The following is a 25175-nucleotide window of genomic DNA, read 5'->3' as shown; positions in this document are numbered from 1 at the left end:
GATGTAAGACGGTGAAATTGTTTCACGGGTGGCCAGGAAATAAGGAATTATTGCAATGAGAATGCAATAGCCAGGTGGCCTACCTACAAGGAGGAGGAAGCTCCGGCTTCCCTCCTAGGCAGCGCACCGCACTGCTCCTGCAGTGGTGGAGAGGTGCCTCTCCCGTAGACGTCGGATTGTAGTATTTTATGTTCTGATAACCTTTTGGCTTTTACTCATGAAAAGTATTGGAAGTATATGTGTGTATTATATAATTGCCTCATTCTAATGAATGTTTTATAACTGACAGTAAATTAATAAGTATTTATCAAAGAAACTTTGTGTATAAGAGTTTATTTGAACACCTATGATTGTAAACCTCTGTGTAACATCATTACTGCTCTTATTTCCCTCTTGAGATGAGCCTGGCTGCTCAACACGCTACCAAAACTGTGTAGTACAGACTTATACCAAAGGTTGGTTTGCTTACACCTGCAGTCATAGTTGTGTGTAGTGTTCCCAGAGGGTACTGCATACAAACTTTGCCTAACAATATCCATCTCATCTCATCTGATATCCATCTCCACGTGCTCACTGTGCTTGACACGTGTCTTCAGCATGCGTACACCGCAGTCTCAGGAAGTCCGGCATCTTCCACTACATTCCCGCAGCCTGCACAACCTAATGCCCACATGCTGCCTGCAAGCGCTCCACTACCAAGGTGTTTTCTGGCCCATAACACTTAATCTCGTGCCACAAACGAAGCGCCAGCCATCTGAATTACCAGCTGCTCCTAAAATGGCCGCCGCTACCCCACCCGTTTGGTTATTCGGTTGCTAGGCAACCGTTCACGTCACAGCTACATCATCCAATTGTAGCCGCCAGCAGGCGGAAGCCAGCCCCATTGCCTAAGGCCCATTGCACAAGGCCCCCTGTCCCAAGCGTGTCTGAGCTGGGAGGGCTGAAGGGCTGCCTGAAAACTTCATCATCACAACATCTACGCCTGAAGTACCGCCTGGACATTGCCAAACTGATTGCCCACATGCCCTGCACATGGTAAGAACACACCTATTATCTACTATGTGACCACAGCACCAAGGCGCCTTGCCCACCCTGCAGTGCGTGCTCTCACGGCATCCCTGCACGGTGCTTCAGCACACTGCAACATTTACAGCTGCCATCCCGTCTTCCCCCTGCGCTCCCGCCTGCCCCTTGTCAGACTGCGTTATCTCAGTCTGAGAAACACTCCTACGGCAAGCAGAACCACCACTTGCATTCACAGTCTGCTGCCCATGACCTCATTGCCCATTTAAGTGCCTCAAACAACTAGAGATTGCCATTAATATTGCATCTGATACTACTGCTAACAGCAATTAAATATTATCACTGTTACCCATATTGCCTGCCCGCATTATATGTATTGATGCCCTCCGTGCCAGTCATACTGCCTGCCTGCCTGCATTATATGTATTGAAGTCAACCGTGTTACTTGTACTGCCTGCCTGCCCTATATGTACTGACACCCTCCGAGCAGCTGCATAGTCTACCTCACTGGCCAACCTACCACCCCGAAACACCCCTGACATCCTGCCCACCCCCTTCCTACCCTCCTTCTCCAAACCCACTCATCCAAATGCTGACTTTCACAGCTCCACTGTGGACTACCACAACTCCTCAGATGTTAGGCTCTACCGACCAGAAAAACCACCCAATACCCTCCAACCACTCAAACACCCACGATCTGTCAGCACTAGAAACACACTCCTAGGCCAGCACTCCCGTTATGCCCATGCTACCAGGGCCTGTCTCCAACCCACCACCCGCACTCCACGCGACAAATCTGTCTCGCCTGATACTATCAAAGTCTCTACAACGGCACTGCCCAAGGCCACTAAAGCCGACACCACCACACAACCTGGTAAAAGCAATAACAAGCTTAATCTGGCGCCACTGCAATGTGCACTGATTAATGTTAGATCATTCCCTGCACATGCCACAGAAATCCACGACATTACCAATCTTGAACTTGATGCCATAGCGATCAGAGACATGGCTTCATGAAGCTTCAGGTCCGGGTCTTTTGCTAGCCCTCCCACCAGGTTACACCATCTTTCAACAAGACAGACCTATTGCTAAAGTCGGGGGAGTAGCTCTCGTAGTCAGCCTATGTTAGGGAGAATTCTCATAAATGTGTTAATTCCCTTCACCTTAGAGACCCGCGGCAACTTTGCTGGATTTTGAGGACTTGATTTTCTTTACCTGGAGAGTGTGGGCCTTTTTTCCCACTCTCATGTATTTTGAATGTGTTTTACTCTTGTGTTCTTTGATTATGGAGTTTGACAACTCCATAGGCATCATCTTTTCATTTGTGTCACACAGCACCCTCAGTGCAGTGACACAGGGGAAGCCATTTAGGCTGTCCCAAGTTTTCAATACCTTCTCTGGGATAAAGTACTGTTTCCCAGAGAAAGTAAAGTGAAATTGACTTTACCAGTCTTTTCAAATTCCTTGATCCAGCACACCCTATCTTACAATCGAGTGCTGGAGGGGTTACCTAGTATCCCTTATGTCTAGAAACTCATGTAGCAGTCAATTGCTACCCTTTCCTCTCGAAATGGCTGGTGGCAGTGGTTTTACAACAAACTACCATGATTTTTCCTGACCCCGAACAAATCGCGGGAGCCATGTTTTTGAAGATGGCGCCCGAGCCCCCTTTGTTTAAACAGGTCCGGGTCTTCTTTTTTTCTCCATTTATTTTTGGAATGGTCCTTCTAGTGTTTCTCTGCGTGCCAAACCAGGTTTGGTCCCTTTGTTCCTACACCTCTGGCGCCCGAGTGTCTGGAGTGGGCAGGAAGTGAGGGAGGTGCCCGAAACTCTGTGCTTAGTCTCCTAGGAGACCCAAATGCACGCTGGCGTGATTGGCTGGCTGACTGTCCGGCATGGACAGCCACCCTGCTGGGTGAGTGACAGCTAGGCTGGAATGAAAGGGAGAGAACTGTTTGAAAGGCGAGTCTCCAGGAATGGAAGGCAGAGTCGACCACTGGAACGAAAGACATGAAGACGAGCTGGAAGAGGCCGGCTGCTGCAACCACTGGACCGTTGGTTTGCCTGGTGAAGCCCTGCTGCAGGTCTGAATTGCCAAACTCCATTCGATAGAGAAGCTCCTTCAAGGACGGCTTCTTCCTTTGAGTTGGTGGGACCAATCAACTCGTAAGACACCTGGATACCATTCTCAAGGCTGCTTAGGATTAACCAGGGAGAGGGACCGCAGTTTGTGTTCTTGAATATACAGCTACTGGAAACTGAAGTGACTCCATTTTGTTTGCTTTCTTCAACGATCCCGTGCAGTGAAGGAGTCCCCCCGACGTCCTCCCTCTTGTCCCCACGACTGAGGCTCAGGAACAGCGAGATCTGCAGGAACTGCCAGGATCCATGACCTCAGGAACGTTTGTTTTCTTCATACAAAGGTACTGTGCCAACCCGATTGGGAGAACGTGACTTGAACTATTCTTGTGAACTGAAACTATTTTCACTGCCTAGAAAGTATATATAATCTATTCTACTTACTTTTGTCCTTTTTGCTCACTGCTAAGTAACTGAACTGCCATTTGGCTCTTTTTTCAAGGGAGCTCAAACTATCTCAAAAACATTTTTTGTATTGAAGTGTATTGGTCTATAATATTGAGTTGCCTTCTTCTAGTGAAATGTTTTATAAATGATTGTCTAAATAAATTAATCCGTGTTTTACCAAGAAACCTTGAGTGTAAGTGTCTCCTTGAACCACTGTGATTGAAAGTTCTTTGTGTAACTACTTGTACTGCTCACATTACCTCTTGAGATAAGCCTGGCTGCTCAGCTCGCTACCAACAAACTGTATGGTACAGACTTATACCAAAGGTTGGTCTTGCTTACACCTGTAGTCCTAATTGTGTGTGGTGGTCCCAGAGGGTACTGCATGCAATTCTGCTTAACAGTTTCCATCTAAGCTTCTGGTCGATTATCATGCCTAGATATTTGAAACATCTTACTACTTCAATTTGTTGGTCCATAAAACATCCATTTATAATTAATAGAACGAGGACATTTAACTTTAACTATAAATAGTATGATTTTAGTATTACTGATGTTAATACTTAGACCATTCACTCTTGCTAGATTTTCCAGGGCCTATTTTGATGCCCATTTTGATGTCATCTCAAATTACATCCTGTAGGTCCACCATGAGATCGGCCAGGTTTAATTAATTTTTTTTTATAGCCTCAGATAACTTTCCTTCATTATCAAGGCACATTCTCACAGTTGTTTCCCTGTATAATAGTTGGTGAGCATCCTGTGAGCCTGAGTGGGTGATTTGTGTTATTGGAGGTTTTCCTATATCACTTGCCCAGGCCTAATGCTGGAACACATATAGGGAGCCTTCTGTGAAGTCACTAAACACTTTAACGCTGAAAGTGAATACTTACTTTTTTAAGACGATCGCCTATCAAACTTTCACTTTCCTGCAACTGAACCCGCTCTCATCCTGCCTACAGCTGGCACCTAGACCACTAGGGTCCCTCTTGTGCGTCTGAGAGAACTCATGCAGTTGACTAGGGAAGGACTGGATAAGAAAAGGATTCTGCCTTGAAAGTATAACCAGTGTACGTACTTGCTAAAGAAGTTAGTGTGGTAACTGTATTTCTGTGAAAGAAGTTAAAACATACCATTAAGTGTATGCTTACCTTTTGAGTTGCATTCTACCCCTCTAGAAAGTGTATAATAACTTTGAATCGTGTTTCCCCCCCTTCTAAAAAGTAACAAGTGTTGGTACTGTTTTATCATTGCTTAACTGAATGAGTGTAAAAGCTTACCAATAGGGTTTACCTGCCTTGAAATACATTGTGCCTTTCTTAAAGTGCAACATTGGGGCTTGATTTACCTGTTCTGCTTCATACAGATCCAAAACATTCTTAGGGTGTATACATTGCTTTAATTAGCTTGAGGCTCCTTTAAAAAGTATATAGGCCTTAATCACCTTGATTAGCTGCTGCTCATCTAAACTTGTAACCTTGGGTTGTGCTTCCCTGAATTGCTTTGGTGCTATTCTAAAATAGGTAAATAAAGTTCTTACTTAGCTTAGAAAATGCATTCTACACTACGTATACTGGGTATAACTAGCTATAGTGTGGAGTTATGTACCAATATATCAATTACCTGCCTTGAAATACGTTGTGTCTCTCAAAGTGTAATTGGATTTTGCTTTCCCTGATTTGCTTAGTACATTCTAAAATAGTTATTGAGGTCCCGCCAGAAAGTAGGAGTTGTTTTCACCAAAATGCCTGGGGTAGCGGAAGTGACATCAAACAACCTGTGACCTCTGATGACATCACAGGAAGTGATTGTCCACCCAACCCCTATTCCCCTCCCGCCTCCCCCCAAAGTGACATCACGGGAAGCGATGGAACACAACCTTTCACCCCTTGACAAAACAGGAAGTGCGTCACATAGCGTTGCTCCTCAGTACACTACGAAAAATATGGTTATGATATCACTGTAATGTGATAACATTTTATACAAGAATGGATCACCATATGTATCTTTAATATCAGTGTGTACAGGGCCATATTACCAAATGACTGTAAATGCGAGCAGACATCCAAGGTCAAATGATAATGATGTGCTATTATATAGCACTTAGGCTTCGCTTTATATAGAACAAATATACATACATTATCACCCAGCCTGTGTTACAATTTATCAACCTCAGAAGGATGAGTTGGGCTTGCCGGGTTTTTAACCTACAGATTACACAAACGCATACATCGCAGCAGCAAGCGTTCAACCCACTGATCTATTTTACCGGCTATAGCTATATTATGGGCTAGTAAAATGATACATGTATGAATGTTCTTGAATTTCTCAGTCAGAAAGCAAATTACACTCTGTAGTGGATACTATTAAACTGTTAACTGAGATTTAACAGCAGGCCAGTTCATCTGCGGGTCTGGTGCGAAGTTGATCACATGTCAAGCCTGCATGGATCTACTTTTCAGGCTTCAGATGTTGGCAAAATACATACCATTAGGAGGGTTCATAACTGTTTATTGAAGAATTAGCAATTCTCCAGCATGGGGTCTGGCATGGATTCACATGCTCATGAATATTCCCCGTCGTCAGGCTGGGAATCCTCGGTAAAGAAAAAACCAGTATCAGTTTCGTTTCTGATCTGTCTTTCGTAGTAGTAACCAATCACTGATCTCTGCGTCATACTGACCACAGCCAATTACTGCCCTCTACCTAAGCCCCTCCTCTGGCAGCCATCTTCAGATTTTTACCGCACGTTCATGTGTTGGGATCCTCGTGCTATTGCTCTCGAGCGTTAGTGCTATTTTTTCACGTTTTTTCTCAAAAACTTTGTTTTTTCGGTCAAAAAGAGCCTCAAGCTCCACCGACTCTCCATCCGATCAACGGGGACCCGTGTCGGATTCGTCTACGCCCCTCAAGGGTGAAGATTTCGTCGAGCTACGCTTTTGGAGGACTCCAGAAGTTTCTCAGGCCCAACTCGGACATGGCCCAGGAGAAGGGAAGCTCGACGCCCGGAAAGCTGTTCAGGGTCTGCCCTGGATGCCAGCTGCAGAATGTCTTTAAGGAGGACGAACACTCCTTTTGTCTTTACTGCCTACATGAGGACAAGACGCACGTGGAAAAGGACTGTGCGTTTTGCGGCAACATGTCGGAGCGGACCATGAAGGACCGCCATCAACGTCTCGCCAACTGGCTGGAAGGGAAGAGCCCGTCCGGCGAGAAGAAGAGGAAGAAATCCGAGCGGTCTTCTAAGACCTTTGAGGACGCCCCGGCGACGGGGGTCCATCACAAGGCCAAGCACCGCGAATCCGCTGGCACCGGGAGCGCCGAACGGTCGGGCTCTACGGGCGCCAGGCAGGGCGCATCCTCCACGGCACCATCAACCACGAGCCAACTCTCTGGTTCGGGTAAGAGGAAAGCCGAGCACCCGGCGAAGCTCCTGGAGAGGCCCCGGTCGAGCTCGAAGGCCCCATCGGAGGGGGAGCGAGGCAGTGTCCCCCCCCCCCCTCAAGGAGAAGGCGGGGTGAGCGCACCTAAGGTGGTGAAAGCCTTAATCCATCCGGCCAAGGCCTCTATCGAGACAGTCGCGGCGGCCCTGGCTCAGCCTGTGGAGGCTACACCAGTGGTGGCGACCTCGGGGCTCAGAGTATCACTGCCACCGCGGAGGGAGTCCTCTTTTATGCCCATCGACAGGACCCCCGTGAAACCTCCGGCGGAGAAGAAAAAGGGGGGGGGCAGGAGGTCGTCGTGGATTCGGCCTCAACCTCTCAGGAAGAGCTGATCAAGGTCTTAAGCCACGGCGTTGGCGTGGAAGAAGACCAGCCCGTCGGGAGGGATCCCGACGCAGGAGACGACGATATCGTCGGGGGTGCCGACGGGGCCCCTGACCGCCCGTCGGACTCCCCTCTACCAGCGCCGCAAGACAACTCGGCGGCCATTTTGGCGGCCATTTTGTTGGCTATACAGTCCTTATGCTCGGAGATAAGGACGAGACTGCCGTTACCACCAGCGGAGGAACCACTCCCGTCGGGGGACCCGGAACCAGGCCCTTCTGGCAGCCCTCCCCCTAAGAAAAGGAGGATTCACCCTCCACCTCCTTTTCAGCCGTCGCGCCCCGTTCAGCCCTCCTCCCCGTCCACGACTCGAGGGGATGATACGGGGACTGACACGGCCACGACGGGTACAGACGACGAGGTGTACGACGAGGATCTGCCTTCGTCACCTCCCACCCGGGCTTCCCCGCCCGACGAGATTGGATTGTTTCACTCCATGATCGCCAGGGCATCCGAGCTCTTCCAGCTCTGCCCTGAGGAGAAGAAGAAGGAAGGTTTCCTTTATCAACGGCGTAAGGCCAAGAGGAAGACGGTCCTCGCCGTGCCTCTACTGGACGATATTTGGGATGAGGGCCTCGCCCTCCTCAAGAACCCATCCACGACGCCGGCTAGAAGAGACCGGTACGAGAAGAAGTACCGCGTCCCGGACGCGGCCCCCTTGTGCCTCCGGGCACACCCGACCCCGGACTCCGTCGTCTCCGCGGCGGCCAGGAAGAAAGCGGGGGGGGGGTGCGGCCTCCACATCGACTTCCCCTCCGGACGGCGGGGGAAAGAAATTGGATACGATGGGGCGCAGGGTCATCTCGTCTGCAGCGACGACGATTAAGGCGGCCAACGCCTTGCCTTGGCTATCATAGCCCGCTATGACAGGGAGCTGAGGTACAAACTGGCCCTCCTGCTGGACTTCCTACTGGACGACAAGAGGGCGGATGCCCTGGAGATCTTGCAGGAAGGTGAGGTGGTGTCGGAGCACGCCATCACGATTGCGACGGACATTGCCGACACTGGATTTCGCCAGTTGGGCAACGGCGTGTGCCTTAGGCGGCGTGGATGGCTCAAGGCTACTGACTTCCGTCAAGACGTACAGACCAGAGTCTTGGACATGCCGTTCGATGGAAACAATCTGTTTGGGAAAACAGTGGACAATTCCCTTCAAGCCATCAAAGCGGACACGGAGACGGCCCGGGCTCTCGGGGTTCTCCAGCAACGGCGGCCGCCCTTTCGGAGCGGCGGAGGCAAGGGCGCCTCCAAAGGTTCCGGCGGCGGATTTTCCACCTACCGTCAAGCGGCCCGTTCGTCGTCGCAGGAAGCTTACAGGGGACGAGGCAAGTCAGGCGGACCCCGCCGTCGTCGCCAAGTAGGTCAAGGTGGCAAAGCCTCGTCGAAACAGGACTGAACTGGCCATGGGGTCGGGCCCCCACCGAAGCACCCCGGTGGGAGGCCGGCTGGCGAGCTTCGTCAGCGTGTGGAAGTCCATCTCCACTGACCGTTGGGTGCTGGACGCCCGGCCCAGGGCCACGCGCTCGAGTTTCAAAGAAGGTGCCCGCGCGTCCCCCCCTGTGGCCAGGAAAGAACTTCACGTCCCTCAGCTTCTCTTGGAGGTAAAGGCGATGCTCAGGAAGGGCGCCATCAAACTCGTCCCAAAGAGGCTTCGGGGCTCCGGAGTTTACTCAAGATACTTCCTCGTGAAGAAGAAGACGGGAGGATGGCGCCCCATCCTAGACCTACGACGACTGAACAAGTTCATCAAGGCACAGAAGTTCTGGATGGTCACCCTCCAGCACGTCCTGGGTCAGCTGGAGGAGGGCGACTTCCTGTCGTCGTTGGATTTGGAGGATGCCTACTTCCATATTCCCATCCTAAAGGGGCACCGAAAGTTTCTCAGATTCGTGGTCCAAGGGCGTCACTATCAGTTCAGAGCCCTTCCCTTCGGACTACGGTCGGCACCCAGGGTATTCACCAAGTGCCTCGCACCGGTGGCGGCGCAGCTGCGCCGAGAGGGGATTCACGTCTACCCCTACCTGGACGACTGGCTCATCCGAGCCAAGACGAGGGAGCTCGCCGTGGAGCACACGGCAAGGACCGTCCAACTTCTCACGGACCTGGGATTCTCCGTGAACTGCGCCAAGTCCCACCTGGTGCCCGCGCAAGACGCACCGTTTCTGGGAGCGAAGCTCGACACAGTGTCCCTTCTGGCCTCCCCGTCGGAGGAAAGGACCAGGGCCATTCTGGGCAAGGTACAGCGGATGTTGGTTGCGGGCGCGGCCAAGGTGAGGTCCATCAAGTCCCTCCTCGGAATGAGGTCTTCTTGCATCTACCTCATCCCCCTGTGCAGGCTCCGAATGCGCCCATTGCGGGAGTTCCTGGACGCGCGCTGGATCCAGACGACGGGCAGCTTCGAGGAGAGGATCACACTCGACAAGAGCTTCTGACGAGCGATCCGGTGGTGGGGCACCCGCACCCATTTGACGGCGGGCATGGACTTCCAGACCCCAGGCCACCAGGAGACAGTGACCACGGATGCCTCCCTGGAAGGGTGGGGAGCGCACACCGAAAATCTGCACGCGAGAGGCCTTTGGCTCCCGACGGAGAAGTCCCTCCATATCAACGTCCTGGAGCTCCGTGCAGTGTTTTGGGTCCTCAGGTCCTTCCTTCCGTCCCTCAAGGGCAAGGTGGTGAGGATCTTCACCGACAACACCACCACCATGTTTTACATCAGGAAACAGGATGGAACCAGGTCCCCAGCCCTGTCCAAGGAGGCGCAGGACCTGTGGCATTGGGCCGTCGCCCAAAGGATGTTTCTGGTGCCGTTTCATCTGGCAGGGATAAAAAACACCATCGCCGACTCACTCAGCAGGGAGCTGCGCTCGAGCCACGAGTGGGAACTACGGCAGGATCTAGTGGACCGCCTCTTCCGACGGTGGGGCACACCACAGATCGATCTGTTCGCGATGGCGACGAACTCCAAGTGCCGGAGGTTCGCCAGCAGGTTTCCCCAGCCGAGGAGCATGGGCGATGCTTTCTTGTTCCCCTGGGAGGGCCTGTTCCTATACGCGTTCCCTCCATTGCCACTGCTGATCTGGCTCATCAACCAGCTCAAGAGGTTACGGTGCAGGATGATCCTCGTCGCACCTGCGTGGCCGAGGCAGATATGGTTCCCGGACCTTCTGGACTTGTCAGCGTCCCCGTCAATCAAGCTACCAGTGGACGCGGATCTGCTCTCCAGGGAAGGAGGCGCCATCCTCCACCACGACCCGAAGTCGCTGAACTTGCAGGCCTGGCTCCTGCAGCGTTAGAGTTTGGAGGATACGACATACCGGCCAATTGCAGAGAGGTTCTTGCAAAGGCAAGGGCGTCCTCGACTCTTAAATGCTACGGACACAAATGGAAGAGCTTCTCTGTCTGGTGCCACGCACAGAAGATTAACCCTCTACGGATTACGGCTCCCCAAGTACTGCCGTACCTACTGACGCTGGCCAAAGCTGGACTGGCGCACGCGTCCATCAAGATTCATCTTGCTGCGATCTCCCGATACACCAGAACCACGGGGCGGACGTCCTTGTGGTCTCATCGTCTGGTGAAAGAGTTCATGAAGGGACTGTTCAGATCGTTCCCGCCGGTGAAGGCTCCGGCCCCGGCGTGGGAGCTCAACGTGGCGCTGACCAAGCTCATGGGACCTCCGTTCGAGCCTCTGCACTCGGCCCCGTTGAAGTTCTTGTCGTGGAAAACAGCGTTTCTTGTGGCCATCACCTCTGCACGACGGGTGGGAGAGATCCAGGCCCTTTCCTGCAAGGCCCCGTACTTGACTTTTCACGACACAAGGGTAGTGCTCAGGACGCACCCCTCCTTCATGCCCAAGGTGCCGTCGGACTTCCACCTCAACGAACCCTTGGTGTTGCCTGTTTTCTTCCCGTCGCCTTCGTCGCCGGCTGAGAGGACTCTGCACTCGCTGGATGTGGCTAGAGCGCTGAAGTTCTACGTGGACCGCACAAAGTGTTTTCGGAAGACGTCACAACTCTTTGTGAACTTTGGACCTGTCAATCAGGGGAAGGCTCTCTCGAAGGCTTCCATTTCCAGATGGCTCTCCGGCTGTATCATGTACTGTCATCAGTTGGCAAACCGACCGCTGCCTGGCCGTCCGAGAGCCCATTCCACCAGAGCGATCGCAGCTACCACGGCATTCCTATCTGGTGTGCCCCTGCTGGACATCTGCAGGGCTGCTATGTGGAGGTCGACGCACACCTTCACGAAATTCTACTGCGTCGATCGGGATTCCAGGGAGGAGTCCAGGGTCGGCCAAGCAGTGCTGCGCAAACTGTTCGCCTAAGGTGAGCCTGGTGAGGAGGTAAGATTTGCTTAATGTTGAGTTTTATGTAATGCTTAATGTTGAGCCTTTGCCACCTCCCGTGGTTGTGCATGTGTGTACTGCTATGTATTCTTTATTCATGAGCATGTGAATCCATGCCAGACCCCATGCTGCAGAAGGAACAAGTTACTTACCTGTAACTGTTGTTCTCCAGCATGGATTCACATGCGAACCCTCCCGCCTACCCCTCTGCGGCTCTTCACTTGGTCATACTGCCACTTCACGTGCTTCCAAATCTGAAGATGGCTGCCAGAGGCGGGGCTTAGGTAGAGGGCAGTCATTGGCTGTGGTCAGTATGACGCAGAGATCAGTGATTGGTTACTACTACGAAAGACAGATCAGAAACGAAACTGATACTGGTTTTTTCTTTACCGAGGATTCCCAGCCTGACGACGGGGAATATTCATGAGCATGTGAATCCATGCCAGACCCATGCTGGAGAACAACAGTTACAGGTAAGTAACTTGTTCCTTATTGTATAGAATTCCATAAAAGACAAATTATTCCTATTCTGCCTTATTTAGGGTCAACGTGGAAACTTGTTTAACCCCTTTTTGTTTTTTTAAGAGGCCTGAGCAAGAAAGACGGCCACTCCATGTTGGGGAGAATTCTCAGAAATGTGCTAATGCCCTCCACCTTAGAGACCCCGAGCAACTTTGCTGGATTTTAGGACTTGAGTTTTTTTAACCTGCAGAGAGTCTCTTTTTCCCACTCTCTCATGCATTTAAATGTGATTTTTAACAGTGTTTCTTTTGGTTGTGGCGTCTGACAAACTCCATAGGCATGGTCTTTTACATTGTGTCACACAGCACCTTCAGTGCAGTGGCACAGGGAAGTCTTTCAGATTTCCCCAAGGTTTAAATACCTTTTGCTGGGATAAACTGTTTCCCAGAGCAGTAAAGTGAAATTGACTTTACTTACCATTGTAACTTTCTAGACCCAGCACACACTAGCTTACAATAGGGTGCTGGAGGGGTTACCTAGTATCCCCTTTGTATTTTTATGTTACCCTTTTCTCACTGAATCGCTGGTAGCAGTGGTTTCGTTTTAACTACCATGATGTGCATTTACCACGTGTTGTGTTCGCAGCTACAGTAAATCATTCAAGGGTACCATTTTTGTCAGAATGGCCTTGGTCTTCTTTTTTCGCCTTTCTTTGTGGAAAGGTCCTTCTTGAGATCTACTCTGCGCGCCAAACCAGGTGTGGTCTCTTCATTTTCCTCTGGCTCCAGGGTGTCTGGAGTAGGCAGGAAGTGAGGGAGGTGCCCGAACCTCCCTGTGCTTAGTCTCCTAGGAGACCTAAATGCATTCTGTCATGATTGGCCAACTGATTGTCCAGCAAGGACAGCCACCCTGCTGGGTGACTGACAGCTAGGCTGGAATGAATGGGAGAGAACTGAATAAAAAGCAAGTCTTTTGGCTTGGAAGGCAGAGTTGACCACTGGACGAAGGAACAGAAGAAGAGCTTGAAGAGGACACCTGCTACAACTCCTGGACCATTTGCCCGGTGAAGCCCTGTTGCAGTGCCGAAACATGAAGCTCGCACCGACGGAGAATCCCCTGCAAGGACGACTTCTCCCCTTGAGTTGGTGGGACCAATCAACTCCAAAGTAAGCCACCTGGATGGACATCATCTCAGAGCTGGTTGAATTTCCAGAGAGTTGCTGCTGGAAACCGTATAACCAGGGAGAGGAACGCCAGATAGTGTGTGTTGCTTTTAAGCTGGCCTAGAGCTTCAGGACGATCCTCCGGACTCCCAGGAAGCAGGACTGGCTGGACCTGAGCACCCTCAACAGTGTGTGAGACCCCAGAAGCAAGGAAAGTCCATCTCGACAGCCAGGAACCGCGGTGTTGCTATTTGCAGTAGACGCGAGGAGCTGAAACCCTGAACAGCAACTGAATGTGGAAGTTTTCCGGTTTTGACCTTCCCAGTGCATTGCAGGAGTCCCCCGACGTCCTACCTCTTGTGCCCACGACTGAGGCCCAGGAACAGAAATCGGCTGCATCTTTTCTTCATTTCTAAGGTACTGTAAAAAGTCTGAGTGAACTTACCTCTTACTGTAGAGTTGCTTGTAACTTCTACTACTCACAAGTCTAATCAGCTTGTGGCCCTACATGTGATTCTTCTTTTCATCAGACTCCTAAGAACTTGTGCAAAGACTTTTCCATTTACTTACCAGAAGTGCTTCATCCTATACAAGACTTTTGCCCATTGACTTTGGCTTAGCCTATTGATTTGTATGACTCTTCTTGGGGATCCAAAAGTATTTGCCTGCTTAAGAATATTTGTGGTCTCTTGTTCTAATAACCTTTTGCCTTTTACCAACTTTTAAGAATATTCTAAATGCCAACAGTAAGATATTAATTTCCCCAGCACCCTAGTTATTGAAGTCACCTGTGGGTGTAGGTTGTGTCTGTGGGCCATCCCAAAAGGGTCTCTACTGATTTAGAAACTAAGAGTGTACAGTATTTAAGTGTATTTGTGTGTTACTATTATATTGCTCCCTTCTGAAGAAGGTTTTTTTTATAACTGACTGATAAATAAATGAATAATTGTTTATGCAAGAAACCTTGATGTAAGAGTTTATTTGAATTCTTGTAACTGTGAATCTGTGTAATTCCACTACAGCTCACATTGACCCCTCTTGAGATAAGCCTGGCTGCTCAACACGGTACCAAAACTGTGTAGTACAAGCTTATACCAAAGAGTGGGTTTCCTATACCTGTAGTCAGAGTTGTGTGTAGTGGTCCCAGAGGGTACTGCATACAAACTTTGCCTAACACTCCAGAAAGAATGAGCCGCATGGCGCTGGCCACAGGCCAGAAGTTTCTGTTTAAAAATACGTCCTTGGTTATTTTACTAGCTCTGAACTCAGTTCTGAAAAGTAATGTTGCAAGGAGTTGGGCTATCTGATTTCATGAGTGTCGCTGCATGACTGACTGGGTCAACTACCCTTGAAATACTGATTGTATTCTAAAAGTATATCTAACCTGGTTTTATTCCCCAGGAATAGTATATTACTATCCTGAATATGTAACCTTAGGTTTGACTTAACGTTACTTGACTTGCTACATGCTCCTCTAAATAAGCTTTTACCTTGATGTGCATGCCATAACTATTGAGTTGTTTTTTATAATTATGTTTATATGATGTTGATAGTACTTCCCTTTCCCAAGATTTATCTTGGTTTACTTGTATTTAAATAAACCTTTTATTTTATTTTTACAATACCTAGTGCTTCTTTGGACCATATGTATGCTACAATTTCTTTTTACCAAGCTACAGCCCCCTGTCAGTCCTAAAATAATCCTGGCTGCTCTGTCTACGCTACCAAATGTTCTCAGCAGGCTTGTACTAAGAGTGGATTTATATACTGCCTCAGATGTATGGTTTTATGATGCCCTTACATAACAGCCTTCTGCACTAAGTGTTTTGCCATAACGGCTTCATTTTAACATTGAGGCCACCCCTTTACCGTTGAATTTCGAGAGCATGGCTGCATTTTACCAGCCGTATTTTTGAGCGTTGTTGTTTGCGTTTTGTGTTTATTGAGCCATATCCGAAAACTGTCATTAAATCATTATTGTGTCCACCTTTAGGTCCACCCAGTGCTCCGGTGGAAGAACGGTCTGGCACACCCGACAGCATCGCGTCCTCGTCTTCTGCTGCCCATTCCTCAGGCCAGCCACAGCAGCCGTCCTATCCAGGAGCCCAACAACAAGCAGGTCAGAGAGGTCTTGTATGTGCCACTAACATGTTTGAAAACCGTTTACAAATACTACTTGGAGTAGCCTCCGATCTTTGGCCTTTGGTCGTGTGAATTCTGAGATAAAATTAAGTGTAAATGTCTGGATTCATTAATTGTGGAAGTATAAACTGTTGGTTTGCATGTGCAACGTAGAAAATAGTGTGGTTCCTAGAAATAGTTTTTCTGTTGGCATTCCTACAATAGAGTTTAAAGAATCCTCGTCTGGTGGACGCGCAAGTTCGTTTCAGAAATGATTTATCTGGCTGCACAGCTCTTTGGCCATGTAAAGTATGGCGTTTCCCAAAACACAAAGTATGGATATTTGTGACAGCCAGCTTTAGAAAATTAGGCTGCTTTGGAATCCTGGTAAACTGTGTTGTGTGCCACCATCTCTGGCAACAATAAACAAAACCTAAATTATGCATTCCGATTTAAGTAAATGATTCCCTTTTTTTTCTTTAAGGCGATTCCAGCGTAAATTACATTTCTGCCCTATGTAAATGACCTAATATTTAATGTTGCTACTTTTATAGCTGCTTAGCTGTACCTATGTATTGTCTTTGAACCTAGTATTGCTGCCTTATTGTACCACCGTTAAACTCTAGTAAAAAAACACTTATTGCAGATCCACAAGATGGCACTCAGACACTAATTTTCTTCAAATACAATTTTTTTGTAGCTTTTGAAAGTTTAGGAGTCGGTTTAAGTGTCGCTTTCAGTAAGTGCGTGAAATAGTTTACCACTGCCTTAAGGGGATGTACATTTTTACAAAAATGTGTTGCTTTCCAACTTGTTACAAGTAAGTAACTTTTAAACACTTATTTTCTTTTCTAGGCAAAAGGCCCAATCCCTGAAGTCTTTCCCTGTCATTGGAATCAGTGAATTCCTGATGGAAACAAGATAGCCCCTGTGGCCTCTTGCCGTCCATCGCCTGTTACCTTGGTTTTCCTGAAATCCTGGGAAGCCCTGACTCTGTCCCTTCCCCCTGACTGGCTGTTGGGTGGAAGTTCCATATATGGTAGTGTGGGGAAGTGCCGACCGGCTGGCTGGAGCCTTCCCAACGACTGTATGTTGTGGGTACGCCCGTGGCGTGGGACCTGTGTGAATGGATTGTTACGAATATGCATTCTGTGTAATGGGTGTCTAGTATCCGGTGTTTGACACAATGACGGAGACAGCCCTGCCCGAAACTGGTATGAATGCAGTGTGTAGTGCTGAATGGCGTGGTACGTGTCTGAATCCACATTCTGTGTTGTGAGTGTCTGGATGGAGAAGAATGGCCTGAATGCACTGTGTACCTGTTTGGCTGATTGCCTGAATGCCCTTCTGAGTGAATGGTTGCCTGAGTGTGACCCAGCAGAATGAATGGGAGATCCACTAGTATATCTAGGGGCCTCTCACTGCTAGAAATGGCCCAGAAGTTGATACTTGATGCTTACTCTCGAAGCCGAGCCGAAGAAGAAGGTGAACCGCTGTTCCCTTCCGTGTAATCTGAAAGCGGCTTTGTCTTCAAGAACTGATCCAAGGGAGGACCTGGTAAGGGAGACCTCGTCCCGAGCTACGAGGGTCCATCATGCACCAGCGGATCTTTGCCAAAACTCCCTAGTAGACAGACCTATGAAAGGCTGCCGACCGTAGAAGGGGACCGCCAAGGAGAATGAAGAGAAGCACTGGACAGCTGTCCAGTCGTCGACCGCTGTCGGCGACTGGAGCCGCCGTGCTCCCGTTTGCCTAAGAACATTTTGATCGAAGGACTCCCTTGTTCATCATCGTCGACAGCTTTAATCCTGCCGGAGAAAGTCAAGGCTGCCGACAACCGAGTAGAATCTGCCGGTGGGTTTCCCGCCACCCGAAGACCTCAGACGCCGATGAAGCTACTGAAGCCAGCCGTGGTCACGTTCCGTTCGCTGACACCAGATGTTGACGACTTGATGCCCTTGCTGGGCCAAAGTTCTTCACTAACTCTTTGCAGCAACAAACCATCGTCGTCGAGATGCACCACACGCCTCCCCAGTTGCTGGACGTTTTCGATCACTCGTCTACGAACACCGCAAGGACCGAAGCTGCTGCCTCAACGACAACGTTCACCCTTTCTTCATCAAAACATTTCAACGACCCCTGGCTCCCGCTTGATAGGGAGTGCACTGAAGAAGGGCCCGGCGATTTCCCCGACAAACTCTACAACGCAAGGTACATTTGGGTTGCAGAACTATCGAAGAAGATAAGACTCTAATAGACAATACATGGATTGGGCTTGTGCGATATATCTTTATTTACAGGTTGATCAGGTGCGGGGGATCCTCATACGGAACTGTGCCTTGTGGTAGGGGCTCAGTATTCTGTCAATTGTCTAACCAACTTCTCTTCCTCCTAAGTCTATGGTTGATATAGCTTTGCTGTGTTGATTCGTATGCTATTTGAACTGAGTACAGTTGATGCATTTTAATGGAATCGGGAGTAATAGTGGTACCACCTAGAACGGTATATATTTACCATTTTGGAATTGTCGGAGCAACAAGTGTATTATTGTGATAGTGTATATGACATTGAACCTTATTTATAAAAAAGACTGTGTTTTAACTAATACAGTGTGGTGTGTGGACATTCCTTTGTGGGTGCTTGGGGACTACACTGTACGTAAGAACCAGCCTGCATCACCTCCTGAGAAGCTAGGCCTTGATTGCTCGACCACGATACCAATAATAGAGAATCTTGGCTGGGTCCTCGGTGGCTCTCCTCTGCCATATAGAGCGCAGCCTACAAGACTCCCCACCCTTCCTCCCCACCCCCCACAAGTGGTGCGTTTCTTTACACTGGTGGTAGCAGTGGGATGCTTGTGGTTTTAAGAATCAGCGTATAACCTTGCCACTTACAAAATATCTACACTTTGTTAAATTGAGGTTTAGTTGTGTACAAGATAACTACGTTATAAGCAATGGAATCTATTGCGAATGGTAAATTGACTCGGATGAGCTTAGAGGCTCTCCAAGGTGCTTGTGAAGCCCGGGAGTTAGACTTTGTGGATAAGTCTAGGGCTGAGCCGATAGCTGCCCTGGTGGACTACCCGACTGATTGTGAAGCTCTTGGAGGGAGGAATTCAACCAATGAGGACTCCGCCCCTGGGGTTGTTAACTGAATCTGATTCTGTGAACGCCACTGTTCCTGCTGCCTCTGTTCCGACCGCCAGCTATGTTTCTTCAGGGAATGCCTTGGAACTTTATTAAGGATGAAGCTAGCCTTTGAATACAAAAAGTTGGAAATCAAAACTGAGCTTAAGAATGAGGAGTTGGCACAACAAGTGATCCTTAAAGCCAGTGATCTGGAACTAAAGGTTAAGGACCTGGAACTTAAAAACAAGGACACTGAATGTCAGAAAATCCAGCTAGAGAAAGCTAGAGTGAAGAGTCGAGACTTCAGCGAAACCAGTTGTTTGTCAGGTCCACAGCCACCAAGTTTATGAAAGATTTGGTTGGTGTGTATTTGGAGGGTTCTGATGTCCTCCAATGGATTGAAGCATTTGAGATGGCTTGTGGAATCCATGATGTTGATAAGAGATTGGGCTAAGTGTTTGTTAAGCAGAGTGCCTCAGACTGGATATGACTGTATTCTGAAACTGAGTGTGGAAGAAAGGAGTCAGTATGAATGCATGAAGTCTGCTTTGATTGCCTAGTTTGGCAAGACACAGACCCAATACATTTAAAAGGTTCAGGGAATTTAAGAAACAAGAGAATGTGTCTTGGATTGACTGGGTGAATGCTACGCACATGAACATGATTGGGTGGATTGATAGTTACAAAGTGAAAATGTTTGTTGAGCTGTCGCACCTTTTTTGAGCATTTTTCGGAAGCCTGTTCACTGGAGCTGCGTCAGTATGTGGCTGACCAGAACATTGTTGATCCCTTTAAGCTGGCCAGGCTGGCTGACTAGTGTGTCTCCCACCGGGTGTCCCCTAAGGACTCCAGTGGGAAGGACAAGTGTTAGGGATAATTCTCATAAATGTTCTAATTCCCTTATCCTTAGAGACCCCCAGCAACTTTGCTGGATTTTGAGGACTTGACTTTTTTTACCTGAAGAGTGTGTGAGCCTTTTCCCCCCACTCATGTATTTTGTTGTGTTTTACACTTGTGTTCTTTAATTATGGAGTTTTCGATAACTCCATAGGCATCATCTTTTCATGTGTGTTACACAGCACCCTCAGTGCAGTGACACAGGAATGTCATTTAGATTTCCAAAAGGTTTGAATACCTTATCTGGGATAAACTACTGTTTCCCAGAGAATCTAAAGTGAAATTGACTTTACTAGTCTTTCCAAATTCCTAGACCCAGAACTAACCATCTTACAATGGAGTGCTGGAGTGGTTACATGGTATCCCCTATGAGTTAAATGCTACCCTTTCCTATTGAAAAGGCTGGTGGCTTTACAACGAACTACCATGATTTTTCCTGACCGCGAGCACCGGTAGCTAAAAATCACGGGAGCCATGTTTTCCAAGATGGTGCCGTAAGCCCCTTTGTTTTTAAACAGGTCCGGTCTTCTTTTTTCGACGTTTCTTTTTGTTAAGGTCCTTCTAGAGTTTGTCTCTGTGCGCCAAACCAGGTTTGGTCCTTTTGTTTGTGTGCCTTTGGCGGGCTTCAGGACTGAAGTCCGCCCTTGGCGTCTTGAGTGTCTGTGGTGGGCAGGAAGTGAGGCACGTGCCCGAAACTCCCTGTGCTTAGACTCCTAGGAGACCCAAATGCACTATGGCGTGATTGGCTGGCTGACTGTCCGGCAAGGACAGCCACCCTGCGGGGTGAGTGACAGCTGGGCTGGAATGAAAGGGAGAAAACAGTTTAAAAGGCGAGTCTCGTGGACTGAAAGGCAGTCGACCACTGGAATGAAAGAACCGAAGACGAGCTCGAAGAGGACGGCTGCTGCAACCACTGGACCGTTGGTTTGTCCAGTGAAGCCCTGCTGCAGGTCCAAATTGCCAAACTCCATTCGACAGAGAAGCTCCTTCAAGGATGTCTTCTTCCTTTTTGATTTGGTGGGACCAATCAACTCATAAAACACCTGGATACCATTCTCAAGGCTGGTTAGGTTTAACCAGGGAGAGGGACACCAGTTTGTGTTCTTGAATCTACAGCTACTGGAACTGAAGTGACTCCATTTTATTTGCTTTCTTCAACTATCCCGTGCAGTGCAGGAGTCCCTTGACGTCCTCCCTCTTGACCCCACGACTGAGGCTCAGGAACAGCGAGAGCTGCAGGAACTGCCAGGAACCACGACTTCAGCAACATCAGCAACATTTGTTTTCTTCATGCAAAGGTACTGTGCCAACCCGATTGAGAGAATGCCACTCTCAAGGAGAAAGTTTGTGAAACTTTCCCAACTTGCAGGCGTAATCAGCTTGTGACCCCACAAATGATTTCTTTTCACCTAAACTACTTCTGAGAACGTTTGCAAAGACTTTACCGTTTGATACCAGAACTGCTGTTTCCTATCCAGAACACTAGCCCATTGACTGGCCTGGCCTATTGACTTGAATTGAACTATTCTTGTGAACTGAAACTATTTGCACTGCCTAGAAAGTATATATAATCTATTCTACTTACTTTTGTCCTTTTTGCTCACTGCTAAGTAACTGAACTGCCATTTGGCTCCTTTTTCAGGGGAGCTCAAACCGTCTCAAAAACTGTTTTGGTCTACAATATGATGTCTTCTAGTGAAATGTTTTATGAATAATTGTGTAAATAAAATAAAGTGTTTTACCAAGAAACCTTGAGTGTAAGTGTCTACTTGAAGCACTATGATTGAAAGTCCTTTGTGTAACTACTTGTACTGATCACATTCACTCTTGAGATAAGCCTGGCTACTCAGCTCCCTACCAACACACTGTGTGGTACAGACTTATACCAAAGATTGGTCTTGCTTACACCTGTAGTCCTAATTGTGTGTGGTGGTCCCTGAGGGTACTGCATGCAATTCTGCCTAACTCCTCCCCTAAAAAAAAAAAAATTATAACGAAGGTAACACCCCATTTCCACAAAAGAAATAATTATCACCCCTTTACCTTACTAGCTCCAGCGACTATGCATCTCCCTTCTGATTTCCATACACTTATGTGCTCATTGGTTCTGAAAGTGTTCTCCAATACCTAAAATAAAATTCAAAAACGCCATCATTACCTCTGTTTGACCACTTCACATACTTCCCCAGTGCTTAGCCTGCTAGGGACTTTGAAGCATTTTTAGCAGTACACAACTAAACGTGCTCATCGTACACGCCTCGCTGCTAATGGTGGGTTAGGCACGACATAACAAATTTAAAGCATGCTAAACGCAAGCAACCAAGCTCTCCACGCAGCTTTGTCCTCTGGAATTCTCGTACTTGTGGCCTGTCAATATATGCTATATTGAACATTAACGCGTGTCATTTACAAATTCATTTGAGCGATCGTACTCCAAACAGCCCAGTGGCTCGACCTGTGGCAGTCTGCATGGATTCTACTACTGTTGCCAATGAGTGGAAGTCAGCCCCTTGGTATCCTTGTTTATAACCCTTGTTTCCATGCCGACATGGAACGTGGCCGTCATGACGCTTCTAGCGTCCCACGTCCTCCAAGCAGAACTCAATAGATTTGAAAACACTGATCTATACAATGCCATTATTTGCAACCTTCATGACTGACGTGCCTGTTCACTTGCTACCATTGCATTCCTGATCGTTTTAACATACACCTCCTTAAATGCCCTACTCACATTTGCCCTATTGCCATAACCACATGGCATGTAATTTTTCTACATTAACTAGACTCCTCTAGCTTCAAAACAACCTTGCATGTGTTTTGCCTTGCACCTTTAATCCTGAGCTCCCCCCAAACACTTTCGCTCGAAGTTGCACTCACATTTGTTGTAACTTACACCGTCAAACATGACCTTATTGAACCTCACAAGACACATCTCCACTACCCCTACCATTTAAAGTGCCTTACACCACTAATCCTAACCTCTATTAGAATACACCAACTTCAAATTGCACTCACATTTGCTGAGTCTTACACCACTACTTGTGCCCTTATTTTACTTTGCAGGAGAAATCTCGGTTGTATACGAATTGTTCGTTTTACAACTGTTCGAATTACAATTGACCTTTTCACAATTGACCGAATTGTGGTCAATTGTAACATATATGTGGGGGGAAACCCCCCACAACCCCCCACCCAACGCCAACTCCCCCCAAAACCTATATATATATATATATATATATATATCAATTGTAAACAAACAATTTGGGTAATACCGAAATCTCCACTGCCCATGGCATGCACACACTGAGCCCAATGCCCCTTGGTCAACAAAAATCACAGTTTTTCCATAACTCCTACCACTTCAACATCAGAAACCACCCTAGTGGGTCCCAAGGGTCGGCATTTGGTTAGTCTCCAATTTACAAATTATTGTGTAAAGTATAGCACCTTCCAGTGAACCTAAATGGCCCGTCCTTAAAATACTACCCACATTGATCGAAGCTTGGCTCTTCTACATAAAGACCCCCATCTCATGCTCTGTATTTAAACCGTGCATAACGGTTCTATATTTACAGATTAACCGAGCTTCAGCTCTCCTTAGTTCTCTCTCTCTCTCTCTCCCTCTCTCTCCCTCCCTCTCCCTCTCCTTCTCCCCCTCCCCCTCTCGGGTCCCTAGGGATTGTCAAAGGCCAATGCGTCTCAGATCTTCTTTTATATCCAACTGGTGTTGCCGTACCCAATGTACTGATAATGGTCATCTCGGATCCTCTTTGCTTAGTGCGGACATATCTGTGATCAATATTGACATCTCTGTTCTTCAAATAAATACAAATACATAGAACATTGGGTCGAGATAGCTTGTGGACCATGGCACCAAATACACGGCAAAGAGAATCCTGAGTTCCAGCACTGCTAACAGCCTGGTCCTTTGTGTTAGAGAGAATTCTTATTCTATGGCTAATTTCCCTTACCTATAGAGTCCCCGAGCAGCTTTGCTAGATTTGAAGGATTTGTTTATTTCTCCTGCTAAGAGTGAGACTCTTTTTCCCACTCTTAGGCATGTTTGCTATGTGTGTTCTAGGCTATTTTTTGTTTAATGTCTATAGGGTTTTTCTCACCCTCATAGGAACCATCTTTATACACATGTTACACAGCACCCTCAGTACCGTAACACAAGGTGTCATAGTGACCCCCCATACATAGACTCCATACCCTGGGACTGACTACTGTCTCCCAGGGCATGTAAAGTCCCCATTGACTTTACTAGTCAATCTTTATGAACTAAACCAGTACAACCCATCTTACTATGGAAGTACTGGGAAGGGTTAATAGTTTTTCCCTGGTGTTCATTTTCGAGAGGGTACCGTACAGTCCCTCTCTTATAAGTTTCTGGCTGGTGGCAGTGGTTACTACCAAAGATATTAGACCTTAAATATTTTCCTATGGGATTTTCCCATTGTTCGAGACTATGACTTTTACTGACAGCCTCTAACATACCGCCCGTTTATTTTTATATTAACTTTACTCCGGTAGGTTTTATTTGCCAGAACTTTTATAATAATTCTTTCTCGTGTCTTTCTCCGTGATCCTAACCCAGGTCGGGGATCCTTTGTTCGTCCTTTTGGCCGGCTTCTGCCAAGAAGCCCTCCTTTCGGCACCACTGAGTCTGGGGTAGACCCACTGTGTGGGAGGGGGAGTAGGCCCCTTGGACAGGGTTGCCTAAGCAACCCAAGTCGCACTCTGCCCTGATAGGCTGGAGGGTCTGCCGCCAGGATGACCACTCCACTGTGTGAGTGACAGCTAGGCTGTATGAATGGGGGTCTTTCTGCATAAAAGCAGGGTCCTGAGGACTGGAAGAACAAGACGTCGCCACTGGAGCTAAGAAGCCGAAGAGGAGAGAAGCCAGAGACATCTGCAACAACTGAACCACCGGTGAAGCCCTGCTGCAGCGTCTCGCCACTTTTCTCCACACGACGAGAGAAGATCTTCATCTGCAAGAGCCTTCTTCCCTTGAGCTGGTGGGGCCAACCAGTTTGCCAATCGCCTTCCACGACCTGCCTTGGTCGAATCGCCAGTGCCCTGCACTCGGAGACCGGATAGCCAGGCACCCGTCCACCACGACTGCGATTTAAAGGAGCGTACCTTTTAATCTGTTTCGGCATCACCACTGCTAGCTTCTTCCCGGGGCAGTGCAGTAACTCGAACCTTCCTCCACGAGAGCCTCTCTTCCTCTGCTGGACAACACGACTTGCAGGAACTGTCGGGAACCACCGCCACTGCAGGAGCCGCTTCCACTTTTTCAGGTACATTGTTCCGCCAGGCCCCCCCGTTTCGCGGGGTACTGCTAAAGGTGTTTGAAATCCTTTACCTACCTCCTGAGTTGGCCGCCCCTATCGACTAACATGATCTTTTACCTTGCTGCACCCTCCTTTTGAATCGATAATCCAAAGACTTGACTGCAGCTACTAGAACACTTTGATCCTGGGCACATTGCCCTGTACCACTAATTCTGGCACAGGCCTATTGACTTTGGCTAAATCTGTTACAACTGCCTTCACTAGATTGCTTTTCACCCTCAACTGTGTTGGTGCACCAAAAACTCTAACCACTCTTCCTTCCCTCTTAAGTATTGTTGAAGTGCCATTTTGCTCGGTTTTCACCTATGTATGACTATTGC

General features: G+C 48.2%; 1 protein-coding gene across 2 annotated transcripts in view; it reads left to right on the top strand.

Annotated features, from left to right (window-relative positions):
• TFG (trafficking from ER to golgi regulator) overlaps nucleotides 1-25175 on the top strand; it is a 281045-nt gene that overhangs the window by 163747 nt on the left and 92123 nt on the right. For both annotated transcript variants that reach the window (XM_069637270.1, XM_069637269.1), the window contains exon 6: nucleotides 15343-15468. In XM_069637270.1, coding sequence (XP_069493371.1) covers nucleotides 15343-15468 — 126 coding nt within the window. The remainder of the gene's footprint in view (nucleotides 1-15342; nucleotides 15469-25175) is intronic.

This window comes from Ambystoma mexicanum, chromosome 7p, assembly GCF_040938575.1.
Source record: "Ambystoma mexicanum isolate Mex_15411 chromosome 7p, UKY_AmexF1_1, whole genome shotgun sequence".
In the NCBI taxonomy this organism is placed as follows: domain Eukaryota; kingdom Metazoa; phylum Chordata; class Amphibia; order Caudata; family Ambystomatidae; genus Ambystoma; species Ambystoma mexicanum.
The sequence above is the reverse complement of the archived record's forward strand: the minus strand, read 5'-3'. Positions and strand labels throughout refer to the sequence as shown.